The 21248-nt window shown below is 37.7% G+C and overlaps 1 protein-coding gene across 1 annotated transcript in view; it reads left to right on the plus strand.

Annotated features, from left to right (window-relative positions):
- Positions 1 to 21248, plus strand: part of CACNA1C (calcium voltage-gated channel subunit alpha1 C) — a 799944-nt gene that overhangs the window by 770443 nt on the left and 8253 nt on the right. Inside the window, 8 exon segments of the mRNA XM_074269400.1 lie at positions 3532 to 3633; positions 6405 to 6532; positions 7389 to 7523; positions 9200 to 9552; positions 15530 to 15658; positions 16328 to 16425; positions 17697 to 17800; positions 19308 to 19649. Of these exon segments, the coding sequence (XP_074125501.1) occupies positions 3532 to 3633; positions 6405 to 6532; positions 7389 to 7523; positions 9200 to 9552; positions 15530 to 15658; positions 16328 to 16425; positions 17697 to 17800; positions 19308 to 19649 (1391 nt within the window).

The following is a 21248-nucleotide window of genomic DNA, read 5'->3' on the forward strand; positions in this document are numbered from 1 at the left end:
TCTTGAGCCTTGTGTTTAAATGTCATGTTTTCTACTTAGTTCTGGTCTTTTCATCAGGAATGCTTAAAAGTCCTCTATTATGTTAAATATCTATTTTTCCCTTATAGAATTATACTTAGTTTTGCTGAGTAAATTATTCTTAGTTTCAGTCTTAAAATTTCTTGCATTCTGGAAGAGTATCTTTCAAGGCTTCCATTCCTTTATAATCATGGATACTAAATTTCATGTGATCCTGACTGTGGGTATGTATTTAAATTATTTGTTTCTAGCTACTTGAAGTATTTTCTCCTTGATATGAAAATTCTGAATCTTTGGCAATAATATTCCTAGGAGTTTTATTTGGGGCCTTCTGTGAGAAGTTGCCTGGTGGTTTTTTTTTTTTTTTTTTTTTTAGTTTCTGCTTTGCTTTGAGTTCTAAGCATTTGGGGGCAATTTTCTTTTAAAGATTTCTTGAAATATGGTGTCTAGGCCCTTTTTTTTGTTCTTGTCTTTTAGGTAGTCCAATGACCTTTAAATCATCTTTCTTTGTTTTCTAAGTCACTTGTTTTTCTTGTGAAATATTTCACATTTTCTTCTATTTTTTTCAATCTTTTGGCTTTGTTTTATTATTTCTCAATGCCTCAGAGGGTTGTTAGCTTCTATTTGGCCAATTTTAATTTTTAAAGAGTCATTTTCTTCAACAAATCTTTTTTTTAAAACCAAATTAATTATCTTTTTATGATTTACTTGGATATAATTTCTTTTCCTGGCTTTTTTCTCTACAGCTCTCATTTGAATTTAATTTTTTTTTTTTACTTTTTAAAAACTTTTTTTTAACTCTTCTAAAAATCTTTTTTGATGTTGTGTCCAATTTGCATTTTTTTTGAGGATTTGCTTTAGATATTTACAAGTCATTGTCTTTTTTCTATGATTATGTCTTGAGCTTCCCTGTTATCATAGTAGTTTTTTATGCCAGATTCTTTGTTCATTCTTCCAGCCCCCTTCTCGTTCCTTCTCACTTCTGGAGGTCTTTTTATTCCCTTCTGCACATTCTGCTTATGCTTTTACAACTCAATCTAAGGAACCTGAAAGTTTTTCAGTGCTTCCAAAGTAGTGTGAACCAAAGAAATTCACTGACCTATTCTTTGGTTATGTTGAATTGAATGTGTTTGTATTTTAATAGATTTCTATTGTTTACAGTCATTGTTAAACCAATAGAAGCTTAATTCCTTTGCAGGTTTATGTGTAAGACTAAAATTTAGAACTGACTCTTTGTTCTGCTCTTGGGCTCAGAACCATACATAGGTTTCTGAAACTTATTCCTTATTTCGTATACAGTGAGAGCTTTGCTTGCTTGGAAATATTCCTCTCCATCATAGAACTGTGATCTTGAACTAGGTAATGGGCAGATGGCATTCATTCCTGCCCTCAGCACTATGTCAGGGGTTCTCTAGGATCTCTTTCCAGAAGTCTCAGCCCCCTTACCATCCCTAGGTATTTGAATGCTCCCCATTTCTGCTACCCATGCTCCTGGTTAGCATGTATCCTGTATCCAAATAACTCTCTTTCTGCCTTCCTACACTTCCCTGGGTTAGAAAAATAACTCATTCAACTTTTTTTATTAGTTTTTGCAATCAGAATTTGGTCTGGCATGTTTTCTGGGTTATTGTTAAGGAGGGGTACTAGATGAACTAGGCAAAAACGTTTTCTTTCACTCTGCCTTCCTGACTCTGACCCTTGAATGGCACTTCATTTGATGAAATATGTCCTCCATGAGGATAGAGATTGTTTAATATTTGCATTTGTATCATCAGAACCTGACACATTATTTATGAATAATTCTTGACTGATTATATGACTCTGAGCAATCCATCTTCAAGCCTTCAGTTTTCTCATTTGTCATAATAAACTGCCACAATCTATGTCTCAGGGTTGGTATAAAGCACTATATATATTGTTACTATTGTTACTTGGGAAAAGGAAATGGAAAAACACTCCAGTATCTTTGCCAAGAAGAGTCAGACATAAGTATAATGACTTAAGAACAAGACAAATTATTGTTATTAGATAATGTCATCTCCTTCCCATAGGGAAGCTTTTTAGTATTTCTCAAATATAGAAATAATACCACACATGGACTATCTACTCCTGGTTTGCAGAAAGTAGTGAAATAGTCCACTGGAATCTAAGAAGAACCCAAAGGATTTTTCTCACACAGTGATTGAGCAAGCCCCAGTTGGCCTTCTAGAGAAATATGGTCTTGAAAAATTAGTCCCCTCCATTTTTGTTTTCACAGTCAATATAATGAGTACCATTAACTGCTTTTCCAGTTAGAGTCTTTACTAATGACTCAATGCACATTTGTCAAATATCTATGATGTGCCAGGGACTATGCTAAATGCTGGGTATAAAAAAAAGAGCTAGGGGGCTCTCAAAGAGTTCACAATCTATTGCAAATGACTATGTGCAAAGAAGCTATATACAGAATAAATTGGAAATAATCAACAGGGAAAATACAAGTATTAAAGACAATACAAAAAGATTTTAATAGAAGATAGGGTTTCATCTGGGACTTGAAGGAAGCCAGGAGATGGAGATGAAAAGGATGAGCATTTTAGGCATGGAGGACAGCCAATGAAAATACCTTGAATCAGGAAATGGAGTGCCTAGTGCAAAGAACTGCAAGGAGATGATGTCACTGAATTACAGAGTGTACCTCCCTGAATGAGTGAATAATCATTGACAAAATTCCCTTCAGTTCTTATCATGTAAGACAGCAGTCAGAAATGTCTTTACTCATAAGTGTAACCTAAGGAGTTAATAAATTCCATCATTGGCCTAAAGATACAGGCAGGAGGGAAAGAAAAGAAAAGATGAAGAAGAGAAAATTACATAATTGAAGGAAAGCTTTAAAGTTTACACATTAGTTCCCTCACAAAATCTATGGACATGGATAGAACAGTGATATCCCCACCTGACAGATAGGAGTGTAAAGGCATAGAGAGGTAAAGTAACTCAATTAGTCACAGAGCTAATAAATGTTGGAGCTAAAACTAAAACTGAGTCTTCTGCTTCTAAACTCAGTGCTTTTTTCTCCTGATCTATTATGTTTCTTAAAAGTGGTAAGCAGGGTAACCAAGTAGCACCCTGATTAGAGTGACACACTTGGAGGCAGCAAGACCTGAGTTCAAATACAGTCTCAGACTACAGTTACAGACTAGCTGTAAGGCAAGTCACTTAATCCTATTTGTCTTAGTTTCCTCATCTATATGGCAAACTACACCGTATGTCTGACAAGAAAATCCCAAATGGGGTCTTAAAGAGTTGGACATCACTGAAAAATGACTGAACAAAAAGTAACAGCAGCAACAGCAGTAGTAGTAGTAACAATTGTGTGTGTGTGTGTGTGTGTGTGTGTGTGTGTGTGTGTGTGACATGTTAGAGTCCTCCTAGAGCTATTTTCAATGGAAATCAGTGGCACTCATTCCACAAGTCACCCTCTGGTTGAGCCTTTCACTGGGGCTGACAGTGTTTTATTGATCCTTTTTTCAGGGAACCTGGAACAAGCCAATGAAGAGTTGCGAGCAATTATAAAGAAGATCTGGAAACGGACTAGCATGAAGCTCCTAGACCAAGTGGTCCCTCCAGCTGGTGGTAAGTGTTCCATTAAGGGCCTTCTTCCTCTCCACCAGAGGTTGCAATGATTTTTCTTCCTTAACACCATTTTTTCATTAGTGTTCTCTGGATCCCCAGTAAGAAAGTGCTTAAATGGATGGTCTTGAATATGACAGACTTGGGGAATCAGGGAAAAGTCTCTCCAGATACTTTATATATAGGGCTTACAACCCCTCTATGGAGCAGGCCAAGTAAATTCCCCTCTTACCAAAATTCTAGTCAGGGGCAATAGAACTTTAATGAAAGTCCTGAAAGTAATTGTTCTCCCAGAGAAAATTGATAAACTTCTATTTATCTTCTAAAGAAGCTTGACCCTGATAAGTCCCTTCAATTATTATTATTTTGTCCAGAACATACTTATTTTATCCTAAGCTAACCTGTGCGGAATTTTTAATGCTCTTCTTGTTTGTGAATGGGAATAGTGTTGCCTTGAATCTGTAGCAGATCCAAGGTAACATCCATCACTTGCACATCTAAGTGCTGTGCTTGTAGGGAAGCAGGAGAAGTCATCCAGATGTCACACGATTTAGCCTGAAAATCCCTCCCCCTTCTCTAGTCTCTGGAGAATGGGCTTCTTTAGGGAAGGGAAGGTCCTTCAGTTTTTCTTTTAAAAGCCTGACTGTAAATTGGGCCATAGGAGGGAAAGACGAAGTACAGCACAAGGTTCTCAGATGCCTAACCTTATTCCTCAAATAAGCAATTAATATGTTATGCCTGATTTGGGGGATCTAGGGATTTCACTCATACACCACTAAGAGTTATCAAACATCTATAATGTTCCAGGCACATCGAGACATTGGAAATACAAAAATTAAGCAATCCCTGCCTAAAGAGGTTTTACATGTAGTAGGGGAAATGACAAATACACAAATAAATAAATATAAAACATATGCAAAAAAGTGATAATTTTTTATGAAAAGGGTACTAACAACAAATATCTGGCTTGGCTTTCCACAGAAGATAACCCTTGAGTGCTACAAGAGATCTATGTATCCAGTCCTAGTCTCTCTTCTGACATCCAATCCCACATTACCAATTAGAGATGTTTAACTAGATATTTCATAGTCATCTCAATACATTCAAAACTAAACTAATTATTCCCCACCCCCAAATCCTTCTTTGTTTCTAAATTCTTTATTTTAATTGAGGGCAACACCATTTTACTAATCACCCAGGTTTGCAACCTCAAAATCAACATCAACTCTTCCGTCTCCCTTATACCTCATATCTAATCAGTTGCTAATTCTTGTAGATTCTTCCTCAACAATTATGTCACATCTGTCTACTTACCATTCAGTCAGTCACTACCCTATCTCAAGCTCTTATTACCTTCCACCTGGACTAACCAGATTTCCCCAATTGCTAGTGTTTTTTCATTCAAAAATAACTTGTATTTCATATGTTTATATATATAAATACAAAATTATATGCATAAAATATATCTTGTATATATATATGTGTGTGTGTATACATTTAAAGAATATATACATATCTACTATATATATTATATATAGTATAAATATATATACTTATAAATACTATACATAAATATACATATATACACATATAGTGATATGCATATATAATTTGTGCAATACATGCATATACACATATAAATTATTCTGCATATGTACATATATAAGCATATCGTATATATATACTTACACATATATAGTATTGTTCATATATAATGTATGTGGGTATATAACATATATATAGTGTATAAAACATATATGCATGTATATATAATGTATAAACATTTATATGTACATAGTTTATATGTATATGTATACATGCATATACACATGTAGTGTATATATAGAAATGTAATATGTAAAATACTTATATAATACATGTAATATGTGTATGTAAAAGCAAATATATATAAAATCTATATAGCATTATGCAATATATAGATAAATATATAAATACATAGTACATGCATATAATATGTGTTTGTAGGTTCATGTATAGATGTTTTATATATATATATATATATATATGCGTGGACATATATACAAAATGTACATATAAATATATTTATATATATAAATATATATGCATATGTGCAAATATATAAAATATATATATAAATATATATGCATATGTATATGTACATGTGTATATAGTATTATAAATATTATTGCAAATGTATAGGTACAGGGTGCATACATATATGCACATATATAGTATATATATATATATATTTATATTTATACTTATATGTGTGTGTGCTATTCACTTATTTGTCACCACCATCTCCCAAACAGAACGTACCATAAATTCATTGAGGGGCAGGATTCATTTCAATTTTATCATTGTATCACCAGCATCTAGCATAAAGCCTAGCACATAAATTGGTACTTAATAAATTCATTTTTGATCATTTTGATAAAATTGGTAATTTTGGAGAAAGTAATTGCAGTATAATGGTCAGGCTTTCCAGTTAAGAAACTGTCAGAAGGAGAAAAAGCAGCAAGGTCTAGACTCCTGTCTTTTCCCTTCCTTCTACTTCCTTATTGAAATCCCAAAGTGTTGTCTTAGACTATTCACTTCACTCCCTGAGTCCCAGTTTTAACATATGTAAAGTGAGAGACTTACACTGAGGTCCCTTTGAGCTTTCTGGGAGTTTGAAACTTAATGAGAGTTAAGCAGGAACTATTGATGGCAAACATGAAATTGCATTGTTTGTTGTCCACACTGACTTTGCTTCCTCTTCTCATCCCCTGATGCTAAAACAACCCTCTCAGATGATGAGGTGACTGTTGGGAAGTTCTACGCCACCTTCCTGATCCAAGAGTATTTCCGAAAATTTAAGAAGCGCAAAGAGCAAGGGCTAGTAGGCAAGCCCTCCCAAAGGAATGCACTGTCTCTACAGGTAAGAAACTAGAATGAGGATTCTACTTTTTTGTGTGCCACAAACCCTTCTGGCAGTCAGGAAAAGACAAGACTATGGACTCTTCTCAGAATAATATATTTTTTAAATTCATAATTGGAGGAAATCTTCCATTTTAGATAAAAGCTAATAAAATTTAAAATTTGAGGACTCTTGAAATCTACCCATGGATCCCAAATGAAATATATCCAGAAGTTAAGAGCCTGTGTGCTAAAGAGAAAATTAACACATCCTCTGGACCTCATCTCCTCCTCATCATCCTAACTCTTATTTGTTAAATATGATCCTGTTGCCTTTAGGTTCAAGATCAGCTCTATAGAATGAAGATAATAAGGACTTCTGAAGCCTCTGAAAGCTTCCTTTTAGTCAAAAAATTCCACCTTACTCTTTACATGCTACCTTACTCTTATCCTCTGAACACAATGGAAGGAACCATGCTCATCCTAGGGTGTGGGATCTCCCAAAGATGATGTGGATTGTCTCTATTTCTCTGCTGGGTCACTTTTATAGGTAGCTCACTATAGAAACCAAAATCTGTCAACATACTAACTAGACAAAACATTCCTGGGGAAAGAGGGCTTTCTCCTCTCTACAGGTCTATGCAGCTGGACTACAGTCCAGAACAGATAATTTAACCTCAGTGCAATCCCCTCTTTGTACTGGGCACTACTTTCAGTGAGAATACGAGTAAAAAAAAAAAAGGATATAGACAGATATAGCCTTATGCAGACAGGTGCACAGCTGAACAGAGAAACAGTAGATTCAGTTTGGTCAAGGTAATACTGCTGCCTTGATGTAAACTAGATGGGGGTCCTCACACCATTTGGCTGTATTCTAGGCTGGTCTTCGTACACTGCATGATATTGGACCAGAGATTCGACGGGCCATCTCTGGGGACCTGACAGCCGAGGAGGAATTGGACAAGGCTATGAAGGAAGCTGTTTCTGCTGCCTCTGAAGATGACATCTTTAGGGTAAGTGGACACCTCACCCTCCAGCACAACTCTTTAATACACCAATTTTTTAAAGTGGACAGAGAAAAACAATCAACTGGGTAGGCTATATGTTGGACTCTTCTCATTCTATTTCCTTTCCTTTTCCTCATCTATTTCACTCACCTTCTACTCCCTCTCTGACTCCAACCCATAAAACAGCAGCAACACCCTGCACTTATAGGCATCCCTTTGGTGAAAGGGAATAGAGAATAAAGAGCCAACTCCTGGATTGGGAAGAATGTGCCCTATTCTGGGAATGGGGAGTTGGATCTTTCAAGTGAGATCTCTCTCTATAAGAAGAGAAGAGTTCTCTGACCATATTTGCATCAGGGCTGATTCCCAACAACCTCAGTCCTGGAGCTTTAGCAAGAACTAAGATGTAGGGGAAGCCCTTCTTCAGTTTAAATAGACTTTCATTTCATCATCACCATTTTCCATGTCTCTTTTTTCCTCTACCCTTTTCCTTCCTCCCAATTCTTGTCAGCTCATAAGTAGCTTTTTGGATTTTAAGCTTGAAAAGATCTTAGAGGTCACTGATTCTACCTCCTTCATTATACATATGAGAAAACTCAGATCCAGGCAATGCAAGTGACTTGTCCAGGATCACATAGACAAGAAGCAGCAGAACTGAATTTCAAAACTAGTTACTTTGACTGCAAATTCCACCTTCTTTGTACAGTGCTTTGATGTCCTGTTGTTTCAACTCCCTTTCTTCCCTTCTTTCTTCAATCAAAAGCAAGTTGACTTAGGGAAACATCTCTGCTAGAGATCATGCTGCCAAAGCTTTCATATAACTTCACTGCCTTTAGAATACATAAAAGTGAAAAGTCCCTCTTATCAAAGCTCTGATACATCCTAGTGTCAGAATAGTAGCCAACTTGTGAATAATCACTCATTCATGCACCCAGGGGAATCAGTCAGTCAGCAGGCATTTAAGAAGCACTTACTATGTTTCAAGCACTATGCCAGTCTCTGGAGATTCAAAGACAAAAATGAAACAATAATATATATCTTATTCAAGATAAGAAAATATTATTAGGGAAGAATATTGACTGAATTTCTTTTAACTCTCTCCTGGGAGAAGGATAGATTGTATCCGAACAATGTGACCTTGCAGATTGTTGGTCTTTATGATCTTCCCAGACTGGAGGAAAACTATATGAATCTATTAGTTTCTTTCCTCCTGAAATCTTATTTGTATTCCCCATCAGTAGCTCAGCATCCAACCAAGAACCTGATTGATATTCAGGCATACCATCCAGAAATACTTTTCAAATCCAGGCCTGAAAGTCATTATCATCTTTAAAGAGTTTTTCATTTTGTTTTGTTTTTTTTAAATCCCTTGACAACTTTTGGAATTATTGGGATGTTAGCCTCTAACTTCTGTCCCTTTAATTCTGTCCCTTTTATTTCTCCTAGTTATTTCATAAAGGATAGGTTCTTCTTGCTCTTGAGTGACCATGTTGAGCAGTCAGTCAATTAAACAGTGATAATGTAATTCAGCTTCTACTACATGCAATCCCAGAAGTAGCTGATGGGAACAAAGCGTTTCTGCTCCTGGGATTCTGATTGAAGAATATTTCTCCAAAGGAGGGGGAGGAGACACTTGAGGGAACATTATCTTCTCCCCAACTCCTACCCTGTCTTGCTTACAGAGGGCCGGTGGCCTGTTTGGCAATCATGTCACCTACTACCAAAGCGATGGTCGAAGCTCCTTCCCCCAGACCTTCACCACCCAGCGCCCACTGCATATCAACAAGGCGGGTAACAGCCAAGGCGACACAGAGTCACCCTCCCATGAGAAACTGGTGGACTCCACATTCACTCCCAGCAGCTACTCATCCTCTGGTTCCAATGCCAACATCAACAACGCCAACAACACTGCCCTGGGCCGCTTCCCCTGTCCCACCGGTTACCCCAGTACGGTCAGCACAGTGGAGGGCCATGGGACCCCCTTGTCCCCTGCCATCCGGGTGCACGAGACAGCATGGAAGCTCAGCTCCAGGAGGTAAGCCAGGTGGACAGATCTGGGTTTGAACTATATGGGGCCTAAGCAAGGTGGCCTGGTGGGAATTTAGCAAGGAAATTAGGGGAGGAGGGAGGTGAATTAGGGAGAGAAATAGTCAGCAACAAAGATAGAGAATTCAAGCCCTAAGTCTGCCTGTTTTCTCCGGGGCTTGTAGTGTGTCTAAGAGTACCCTGGGATGTCACAATAGAAGTAGACACCATATTGACTTCATACCTGACTTGAGGAATCTTTATTTCACATGACACTTAGGAAATTCTCCAAAATGCCAGATTACTGGACAGAAACTTAAGAGGCTAAATTGCGTATTACTGTCGCTCCTTTTCACTCCCCTATCCCACTAACTCCTGACATTCTTTACAATTGTAATTTTTAAAAATGAAGAAAAGCTCACCAGTGCAAAAACCTGATAATTGTTTATTATTCAAAACTGTGAATTAGTCAGTGTCTCCATAAACTAGGAAGCCCTTTCTATTTCTCTCACACTATCATAGTCACATCCTCTCCTATGTTTCAGTGACCTAGAACTCCTATACTTCATTAAAACCTGCTCTCCCTAGGATCTGTTATCAGTAATTTATACCTTGTATGAAGCAGTCCCTATGTCATCTCTCACAGAACAATTTGTATTTTAATCTAATTTGTAGTTGTGAAGACAAAGCCTTTGATACCTGCCCAGATCTGGTGGGAAAAGTATTTGGCCTTCATCCAATAAGACTTGCCCTACCCAAATGGTCTCAGCTCTTTCCCAACTAGCTCTTGCTACTTTTTCCCCAGCCCCCACAATTTTTGCTCCCTAATGGCACTAGAATGCATTGTTGTACAATGTTGTGACGGCAAATCTTCCCTGCTGTGTGCATCTCTGAAACTATAGCCAGGTCCTGGGAGAGTCAGAGCATGATTTAAAGCTTCACATCCCCTGAGCAAAGAAGGAAGAAAGGAAGAAGAAAAGATACACACCTGCACATCATATCTATTTAGTATTCTACAGATGGTAGGCTCAACAAACTACCATAATGTCTGGCTACCAGAAAGTTTTCAAGAGTCAGATCTTTTCTGTTTTCTTCCCTGCTTTCTGTTCCAGGAGAAAATAAATATAAAACTCCAAATTATCCTGCAGGTTCTGAGGAATACCCTGTTTGGGAAAATGTTTTGCTTATTTACTTACTTTCATCAAAGGCATATTACCGACTGTTTAATCCAATCGTGGGGATAGTCACACAATCACTTAGTCTGGGATCTGGTTTAAATACACATACACACACAGTTGTTTTATTTATGTTCTAAGACTATAATCTTTTGACCCAACTGGTGGAGGATGAGGAACATAATCTAAAGGAGACCATGGATTAAAGTGGACTACTTGATTATTTGCATTTATTTAAAGGCAAAAGGCCATGTGGAGCTAAAAAGACCTTGGTTTAAGTCCCACATGCACATATACTGTCTTTGTGAACTTGGGCAAGTCACAATCTCTTAGAACTTTAGGTAATTCTATTATACTACAAGTCATAGAGAGGGACTGACCTACATAGAGGGAGTTTCCTCATTTGGGGAATTCCCCACATGATTATAATCACAGGTTTACTCCCTATCCTATTTTAAAAGAAACCTCAAAAAAAAAAAAAGAAAAAGAAAAGAAAAAATGAAAGGCACCTCACCTGAATGCTGCATTAATATTCTCCTAAGATGGAAAAATACAACAACATTTTAAAAAAAGAAACAAAGAAAAACTATGAAGATGATACCAACATATTAAGTTGACCCTCAATAGAAATTTTATAGGAAAATGTAGACAAGAATGGCACAGACATTCTCACCCCTTCCCCCAAGTCATTTCTCGCAACTGGAACATACTCCTTCCCCATCTCTTTCAAAATCTTTCTCTTCCTTAAAAGGTTACCTTAGACTCAATCTCCATGATACACACACACACACACACACACACACACACACACACACACACACACACACACCCCAAATCAAAGCATCCCCTCCCTCCTTAAAGTTTCCTATAACCATTTGTCTTTGTCTCCCTTCTCCTTCCATCCCATTCTACATCCCATATCACATGCCAAATCTCCTTAAAAGTTAAATAGTGCTAAATGCAAAGTTTTTAATGTCAGGAAATCTGAATTGAATTTATATATCTATAGATAAACTATGCTTCATCTAACTGCATAAATAAATTGAGGATAAGGCATGAATTGGATCTTTATCATTCCCTTCATTTCAGCAGTAAAATCAGGAAACTGATTGAATACCTAAGTATTCAAAGTATTGAATACCTAAAACACTGACAAGAATTTTTTTTAAAGAATAGATAAAACCAAGGGAAACTTAAGAAAACAAGCTTAAATAACGTAAGCTAGGATACCATATCTGTCTTTACTGTGTCCAGTGAACAGAACAATCCTCCTAAAACTAATCCAGTTATAACAAAAATAATTTTTTCAGTTATATGTCACTTAAGTTATAAAGCACTTTTCCCCACAATACCATTGTGAATGAGGTACTGCAAATATTGTTATCTCTGATTCACCCTTTAAGTAGTCTATACCCTTCCTTCTGACTTCCCTATTTCTATCAGTAGTGCCATCTTTCACTCCATCCTCCATAAACCTTGGTACTGTTTTTAATTTAATTTTCTCATCATCCTTTTCCACCCAACCCCTGTTATTCCTATCATTACAATCTCTTCCATCCATCTCTTCCCTTCTATTATTCCTGTCACTATTCTTTTTTATTTAACTTGTATTTTATTTTTTGTTCCTTCTCCCTCCCCCATCCATTGAAAAAGAAAAAAATAAAACTCCTGGGATACTCCCCCTGTCTTTGACTCTTCAGTTCAAGAAGAGTCTACCAATGTGCCATACTGGGGGAGAGAGAAGAGAAAGCCAGTCTCTCCCTTCAAAAAGCAGTGATTACAAGATATATTGAGATGGGATGGGATGTAATGGGGAGGAAGACCCCAATATATACACAGAAAAGTAAAAACAAAACATATGCAAAGTGATTTGTATTATTTTATATATATTAAAGGGAGAACAATTGGCTGAGTAGGGTGTAGGGAAACAAGGTAAACTTCCTCTAGTAGGTAGCATTGAACTTTGAAGGAAGCTAGCTAGGGCAGAAGTAAGGAAAGAAAATATTGCAAGTGTGGGGGACAGCCTGTGAAAAAAGGCACAGAGAGAAGAATAGAATGTCATCTTAGGGGGAATCATATTTGATTGATGAATGTCTGAAGGAGAGCTAAAGGTGAACAGTGATGGACTAGAACCAAATTTTAAAGGGCTTTAAGAGACAAACCAACAAAGTATATTTTGCCATATGGGCTATGGAGAGCCACCAAGTCAGACTTCAATGACATGGTCGAGATTTATACTTTAGGAATATCACTTTAGTGCCTGGGTAAAGAATGAATGGACAGTGAGACACTTCTGAGAAAGAAAAACTAATTAAGACGTTAGATGGTGTGATCCAAGACAATTCCAAAAGACTCCTAGTGAAAAATGCTCTCTACCTCTAGAGAGATGATTGATGGAGAATAAAGCTTATTTTTTTTTCATTTTTGTATGGTTTTTTCCCAACATGACCATATGAAAATACACTTTGCATGATTAAACATGTATCATCAATATCAAATTGCTTACTACTTCAGAAACAAGAAAAGGATGGGAGGAGGGAAAGAATTCAGAACATTTTTTTAAAGTTAAAATTTATTTTATATGCAATTGATAAAATATAAAATGTTATTTTTTTAAAAAAAGAAGTAATCCAAATGAAAGGGGATGAACTAGTATAGTGGCTCTGTGAGAGTAGGGAGAGGAACAGCAGTAAGATATATTATGGGAGTAGAACTGATGAGTCTTGGAAACTTACTTGGTTTGAAAAGGGAGGGAGAAGGAAGAGTAAAGGAAGACTCTGGGGTTGTGAGGGGTATTCTACACAGAAATAAAGAAGTTAGGAATCAAACTGGAAGGTGTAACTTGAGGAAACACATTGAAATTGAATTCTGGAGTACAGGAATGCTTCTGGAATCAAGAAGTTCAAATATGGCCTTAGACATGAATGTGTATTCCTGGGCAACTTTCTTAAGCTCTTTCTGCCTCAGATTCTTCAGTTATAAAATAAAATAATAAAAGTTCATATCTCCCAGGAATAATTATGAATATCAAATGAGATAATATTTTTAAAGTACTTAGCACAGTATCTGGCACATAGTAGGCTTGTTTCCTTCTTCCATAAGATGGCTGATTGGAGATGTCCAGTAGATGGACTAGGTGTAAAGAACAGAAATTCATTTGCATAATGATAGTTAAGTCTGTGGAAGTTGATAAGACTACTAAGAACAAGAGTATAAAAAGAAAAGAGAAGATGGCCTGGGAAGAAACCTGGCAGGATTCTCCAAGAAAGGAGATGCTGGGAGCAGCCAGACACATAGGAAAATGAACAATGTCACAAAAACCCAGGGAAGAAAAAGTACACAGGAAGAAGAGCAGTTTCAATGAATAATGAGCCCTGAAGCTAGGTTGCTTCCAAAAGAATGTCTAAAGTGTGTGAATGAAGATGACAAGTATAGACGGTTGTTTTTGTTTTTTCTCAGAATTTGGTTGTAAAAGGGAGGAGAGATATAGGACTTAAGCTTGAGGGGATGGCAGACTCAAATTAATGTTTTGGTTTGGGATTTGCTTTTTTGCTGAGGCAATTGGAGTTAAGTCACTTGCCCAGGGTCACACAGCTAGGAAATGTTAAGTGTCTAAGGCCAGACTTGAGCTCAAGTCCTCCTGACTTCAGGGCTGATGCTCTATTCACTGTACCACCTAGCTGTCCCAAAATCAATGTCTTTTAAAGATGGAATAGATCTATGCATATTTATAAGCAATAGAGAAGGAGCCAGTGGGAAAAGAGAGGTTGAAAATTAGAGAGAAAGAATCCAAATTCATCCTTTAAAATTCAACTCAAAACCACCACCTCCTCACTCCTTACACATCTCTCCCCAAAATGACATTTTCCTCTTCAGATATCCTGGATTTGAAGTCATTTTGTACTGATCTTCTTCCTTCACTCCCCTTTAGAAAGGCTTCCCCTAATTCTAATCTAAACCCTATTTCTGTTAAAAAGTTCAATCTCCCAGAACACATTCAGTAGACAGTTAAAGTTGATTCTAACTTTGCTCAAAACTTAGCTACTTCATTTGTTTTTTTCAAGTCAGTATTTGGGTCTCGTCCCACAATTACCCTTAGTATTAGTAACCCTCATCTTCAAACCTGTCTGCATTTCATAAAGTATGTCCCACAGCCAGAAGCAAACTCATGTTTCCCTTTCATACCCATGCTCTCCCCCTTTGACCTCCATCTCAGTTTCTGTTCCTCTTCTAAGGGAAGCTTTCAGGTTAGATTTCATTCATAGAGCAGAGAAATACTGAATCAAGTCTATCCTAGCTGCGATTACCAACTCCACTGATTTCCAGGGGAGTAAAAGTAGGTCAGTACAAAACATCTTCAGATGGATATCCATGTTGATATCATGGCAAGAGCATTAGGCAAGGGGTTAGGAGAGACCTGGGTTCTAGTCATAAATCTGACATTTATTGTTTGACCCTGGAAAATCACTTAATTTCTCCAAGCCTCTTTTCTCATCTAGAATATGGGTATAATCAAACCAATAATAACTCACATTTATATACATTAACTCACTTGAGCCTCATAATAACCTTATGAGACAGATACTAGAAATATCTGTATGGTGAGGGCAATAATAATATCTCTAGTCCAGGGAATCTGTTTACTATTTGAAATTATCAGGACCTGGCTGCATTTTAAAGTTGTAATGTAAGATCCTTTTGGAGACAGCTGAGATGGAATAACAACAAGAAGTAGCTGACATTTATATAATGCTTTAAGGTTTAGCTCAGGATCAGCGTTTCTTGATTCTCTTTTATTTGCTGTCCCCACAGATACCACTCCCGGGACAGCCGGATAGCTATGATGTGTCCAGAGGAGGCAGCCCCCACCAAGAGCTTTGAAGGGAACGTAAATGAGGACACAGAATATTGCAGCGAGCCCAGCCTGATCTCCACTGAGATGTGAGCCCAATGTGGGATCACTTTGCTCCAAGGGTGGGACCAACTCATGTCAGAGAAAGGTTCATCTTAGGAATGAAAGGTCCAGGAGGTCCAAGACTCCTGAAACTCTTCTTCTGTGCTACGTATTTTAATTGGGGAAAGTTGGAGAGTGAGATGACATTTGTAGACCCTCTGTGCTGATTTAACAGCATAATGTCCAACTCAGTAGCAGAGGTCCTGAAGAGCAAGCAGTGAATGGAGATGCTGGTAAAATTCGAGCTTGTTCATTGCTCTCCTGAAAAGCTCACATATCCTTTAAACCAGCCAAGCTTTTGAAGCAAAGATTGATGTGGCAATCAAGGTAACTACTTGGCCAGATTGCTGTATAATGAGTCTGGGTCACCAAGGCGAGTTAAGTGGCAAAAGCATGTTTTAGAACTCCTACTAAGCAGGACAAGCAAATGTTCCTCATGCCAGGTAACAGGGCAAAGTTTCTAGTGTTAACAACTCATCACTACTCCCTTCTTTGCCCTGAAAAAGTACACAGACTACAGATTCCCCAACTGGTCATTGATCAGTCCCAAATTGCTCTCTGAGGCCGATTGATCCTGAATAGGAGCACAAATAATTCTTGTGGGGAATGTTATACTTTGGTCTCTGTAAGCAAATCCTGATTTTTTTTTGTTCTAGGCTCTCCTATCAGGATGATGAGAACAGACAACTGACACCTCCAGAAGACAAAATCAGGCAATCTATGAAAAGAGGTTTCCTTCACTCTTCCTCATTAGGTAACTGATCATGCTTTTTTCTTTATCTATGGCCCTTTCAGCAGATGACCTGAGACATGGGACTATCCCAGGAGCCCTAACAGCTTTACTCTTTGGCTCCCCAGTTCTTAAAATGCAAGCTCATTTTTGTAAAAGTAGCTTAAGGGAAAGAGAAAGATAGCATGAAGAAGTTAAAAAGTTGATACTTTTGGGTGAATTGACTGACAATAGTTTTCTAAACTAATTTAGCTATAGAACAGAACTGAGTTTGAAATGAACTGACATGATGTTGGCCCAAGGGAAAAGAATATACCAGCTATAAAGAAGAAACTGGTAATTTGGGGTCAAAATTAAGAGTTTAAATCAGTGGTCCTCAAACTTTTTAAATAGAGAGCCAGTTCACTGTCCCTTAGACTGTTGGAGGGCCAGACTATAGTAAAAACAAAAACTCACACTCTCTCTCCACCCCTCATAAATGTTCTCAGCAGGCCACAGTTTGAGAATCCCTGGTTTAAATCTATTTTCATACTAGAAACTTGCTACCCCAACAAGTGTGTATATACATATATATATATATATATATATATATATATATATATATATATATATATATATATATATATACATACATACATATGTGTGTATATGTATATATACATATGTGTGTATATACAAATACATACATGTGTGTATGTGTATATATACATATATACACATATATATGTGTGTATATATATACATATATACTTTTATATTTACAATTTTAAGAGTGGAAATTTTCTCCCAAGAAAACTGTTCATATTTATGAAACTGCATTGTTCCATAAAACATAACTGAAAATAAGGTCTAAACCACTCCATTTCTTCATGTCTTCAACTGTGCTAATATAAAAAGGTTTTCCACTTGTTTTTTCTGTCTACTTCAGGTTGTGTGTAATCCAGTCCTCCTCCCTGGGATCCCAAGATGATACTACCCAAGGCACTATGGGCTAGCTGGGAAAAGATAATAGTCAGAGTCAGACGCTCCACTACAGAGATTAGGCAAACTCCCAATTGTGAACCACTGGCCAGTTCCAGAGACAAGCCTTCAGAGGGATGGGGCTTTGGGATTTAAGGACATTCTACAAAATGTCACTTAGCATCAGGGCTAAGGGTGGGAGAATAGATGATGTTTAGCCATCACTGGCTCCCCTTCACATTTTCCAGAAAGTCATGAAATATCTTACAATCCATCAAGAAATCCTCCTGGGATGATAAAACTCTGACACTAGTTCATTGGGATTGGTATTGCAGGTCGAAGAGCCTCTTTCCATTTGGAGTGTCTAAAGCGACAAAAGAACCAAGGGGGAGACATCTCTCAGAAGACAGTGCTGCCCTTGCATCTGGTTCATCACCAGGTAACCATTCTAGAGAAACCACTGCCCACTGGGGCTAAAGAGCCCTGATGAGCACACTGAGCAATTCCTCAGGTTGTAAAGGAACAGAATTCTCACTCCCTATACAACTTTATTCCTACTTCTGTAAGAGTGATGAAAACAGGGAATGCTCTAGAGATCTCTATCTAGGGATCATGTTCTAGATAGACCAATGAACCTATCCATAGTTAGAACATCTGTGCACTAATCTTCTGGGCTCTGACACAACCTTTGTAATTCTAGTCAAGTCATCTCACATCTATAAACCCTGCTTTCCTCATTTGGAAGATGAAATATTATCTTCATCAGAGTTCCAAATGAGGAAAGTCAGCCAATAAGCATTTATTAAATAACTACTATATGTCAGGCACTGTTCTAAGCTGTTGTGAGGTAAATTCTTTGTAAACTTTAAAACATTGTAGAAGTATGAATTTTTATTATTGGGAAACCATGATGGTAAAGTTATCCTAAAGTTTACAGGGCCCCTCAAAGTGTTAACCCCTGATGAAGAGCTGCCATAAGAAAATGTTCAGAGTAGGGCCACCAATTGTTCCTGAGTAGATGGGAGCCTATCAAGCCCCTCTTATTAAGAAAAACAAGACAAGAATCCATGTCCTGAAAGAACTTATGTTGTAGGAGATGGAGAAGGATGGGATAAGGAGAGTCAAAGATAGAGGGAACATTAACACTGAGATCTAGAGAAGCTTTACAGAAGTAGTGCACTCTGAAGGAAGATAAAGCTTGTGAGATGAAGTGATGAGGAGAGAATGCATTTCAGGGATGGGGAATAGCTTTATGCAAATATATGTAGCTGGGACTTGGAACATTGAGCTACATAATAGTCCAGTTTGGGTACAGAGTTTGTGAAGAGAATAGGAAATAAGTCTAGAAACCCAGTTGGTGAAGTTCTTATGTGCCAGTAGGAGCTTTCTTTCTGAGAGAAAAGAAGGTCAGTGGCAGTGGACATGATGCCATTTTTCTCCCTGTGTTGCCACAAATCATAATCATAAGGATTGAATTACTTATGGACATTCAAGCAAATTTCTTTGTTGGTTTTATTTGTTCGTTTTCTTATAACCCAAGTCGTTGGTACAATCAAATACTTCAACATCATTTACTGATATAATTTGGTCTTCTTTATAACTACAAAGCATCAGGAAGGCAAAGCATAAGTTTGGTTTAGGACATGAACAAGTAAAAATTAAATGAGGTTTCTATAACAACCCAGAACAGCAATAGCAGAGCATCTGATTGTCTGCGAGATGCATGGTACAGAGAACTTCCTCAGGAGTTCAGAGGAAGGACATCACTTTGAGCTGGCATGGGTAAGGGAGGAAGATGGAAGAACTTGATTGAATGGGCATTTCAGGAAGGTAGAATAGTATTAGTATCTCATCCACAAGTCTTCATCACCACCAGCTGGTAAAGCAAGAGGTCCACAATCTCCTGTCTCCATTGCCAACTATGGTTGTGTCCTTTATGTCCACAGGCATTGGCAGTGACAGGCCTCAGCCCTCTCCTTCAGAGAAGCCATTCTCCAAGTACCACATTCCCCAGGCCAAGTGCCACTCCCCCAGCAACTCCTCATGGCCAAGCCTGGCCCCACCAGCCCATTCCTACACTGTGGCTAGAAGGAGCGGAGTCCAATGAGAAGCTCAACAGCAGCTTCCCATCCATCCACTGCAGTTCCTGGTATGCAGAGAATGCCAGCTGTGGAGCCAGCAGGGGCAGCACCTCCCGGAGAGCCCGGCCAGTCTCCCTCACTGTGCCCAGCCAATCTGGGGCAGCTGGCAGACAATTCCATGGCAGTGCTAGCAGTCTAGTTGAAGCGGTATGTGGCAACAACATCATAGGGAGCAGGGGAGGGAGAAACCATGGCACTATTCTTAGCAACCAGTGGAAATGGAGGGCATTTTCCAGTTTTCAGAAAAGAAGAAAAGTAAATATCAGTTAAGCAAAATAGTCTTGACCCTTACATTAACCTCAGAATGCTATCCTGATCCATATAAAAAGTAGACATATCTACCACTTAGTTTCCTTCCTTGGTATTGAGAAGAAAGACTTCTCAGTTTTAATGAAGGAATGCGACTGACCAAGTGAGTCCTGATACAAAATACCAAAAAACAAACTTAGTAAAATCATCATGCATCACCCAAAGTACAGAAACTAGTTACTAAAGGTAACTAAAAGTAATTACTAAAACTGCAGGTCAAATTATGCCCCTGGAAACATGATGACATGTGTAAAATACTTTAGAAAGCTTTATTACTATTATTAGTAATCATTTTTCTTATTATGGCTTTTCTCATGAAAATCTAAAAACCACCAAATAAATGGGTTATAATAGGCTTCTAGGAATTAGCAATCAATGCCTCCAGTCCCAAGCCGAAGTTTTAAGAATATAGGAAATATTATATTAGGTATTTCCTAGTATGAGCCATGTAGAAAAAACTATTTCTAACCATGAATCACAGTCACAGGATTATATAGAGGAGGAAGGAATCTGAGCTTGGAAAAACATCACAAAGATGATAGGGAAATAATTAATGTGACTTAAGTTGTCATAAGATACTCACTTGTTCCTGTTGGACTAGGGATTGGTCTGGAGGTACAAAACTATTTGGGGGGACTTTCCATGTAGTTATGATCTCTGCCACACTGTTCTTGTTCACTGAGGCAATATAAAACATGGGTGGAAGGCTTTTAATTATCTTTCTATAGTTAAGCAAGTGAACTTAAGGAATCTGCAACTCATAGTCTAGAACCTAATATACTGAAGTCTTATCAAATTGATTTTTGAAATTTGACTTAGAGTAGGGGGTCCAAATGAATCACCTCTCACACAAGATATATAGCGAGTAGAATAAGTATAACCTGAAAAGGAACAGCATTAGCAGCTGAGGGTCTTCAGCATATATTCAATGACCAATTGTGAAAGATATTTTTGAGGGAATTACACAGAAAGCACAAATTGAACTAGATCAGGGCTTCTTAAACTTTTTCCCTTATGACCCCTTTTCACCCAACACATTTTTATGTAACCCAAGTATATAGGTATACAAAATAAACAAATAAATAAAAAATTTAAAAATAAATGAAATATAAAATATAAAAAATTATAATTTCACAACTTCCACATTCAATTGAGATCCCATATGGGGTGGAGACCCACAGTTTAAGCAGCTGAAATCCTTTCCAGCTCTGAGATTCCCTGTGAGTCTATGATTCTACCACATTTGTGTCACTACTAGAAGAGACTGGCTTAGGTGACTGGGGGCTTAACTGAATGTTAAATGTAACCATGGGAGACCAAGGCCAAGGAGTCCTCTACAGTGGAAAGGGCTCTGGGATTAGAGGACCTGGATTTTCCTGGTCACCATGTGTGAAGCATTAGACAAATCCATTAGCCTCCTTTGGGATTCATTTTCCT

Source organism: Sminthopsis crassicaudata, chromosome 5, assembly GCF_048593235.1.
Source record: "Sminthopsis crassicaudata isolate SCR6 chromosome 5, ASM4859323v1, whole genome shotgun sequence".
Classification (NCBI taxonomy): Eukaryota; Metazoa; Chordata; class Mammalia; order Dasyuromorphia; family Dasyuridae; genus Sminthopsis; species Sminthopsis crassicaudata.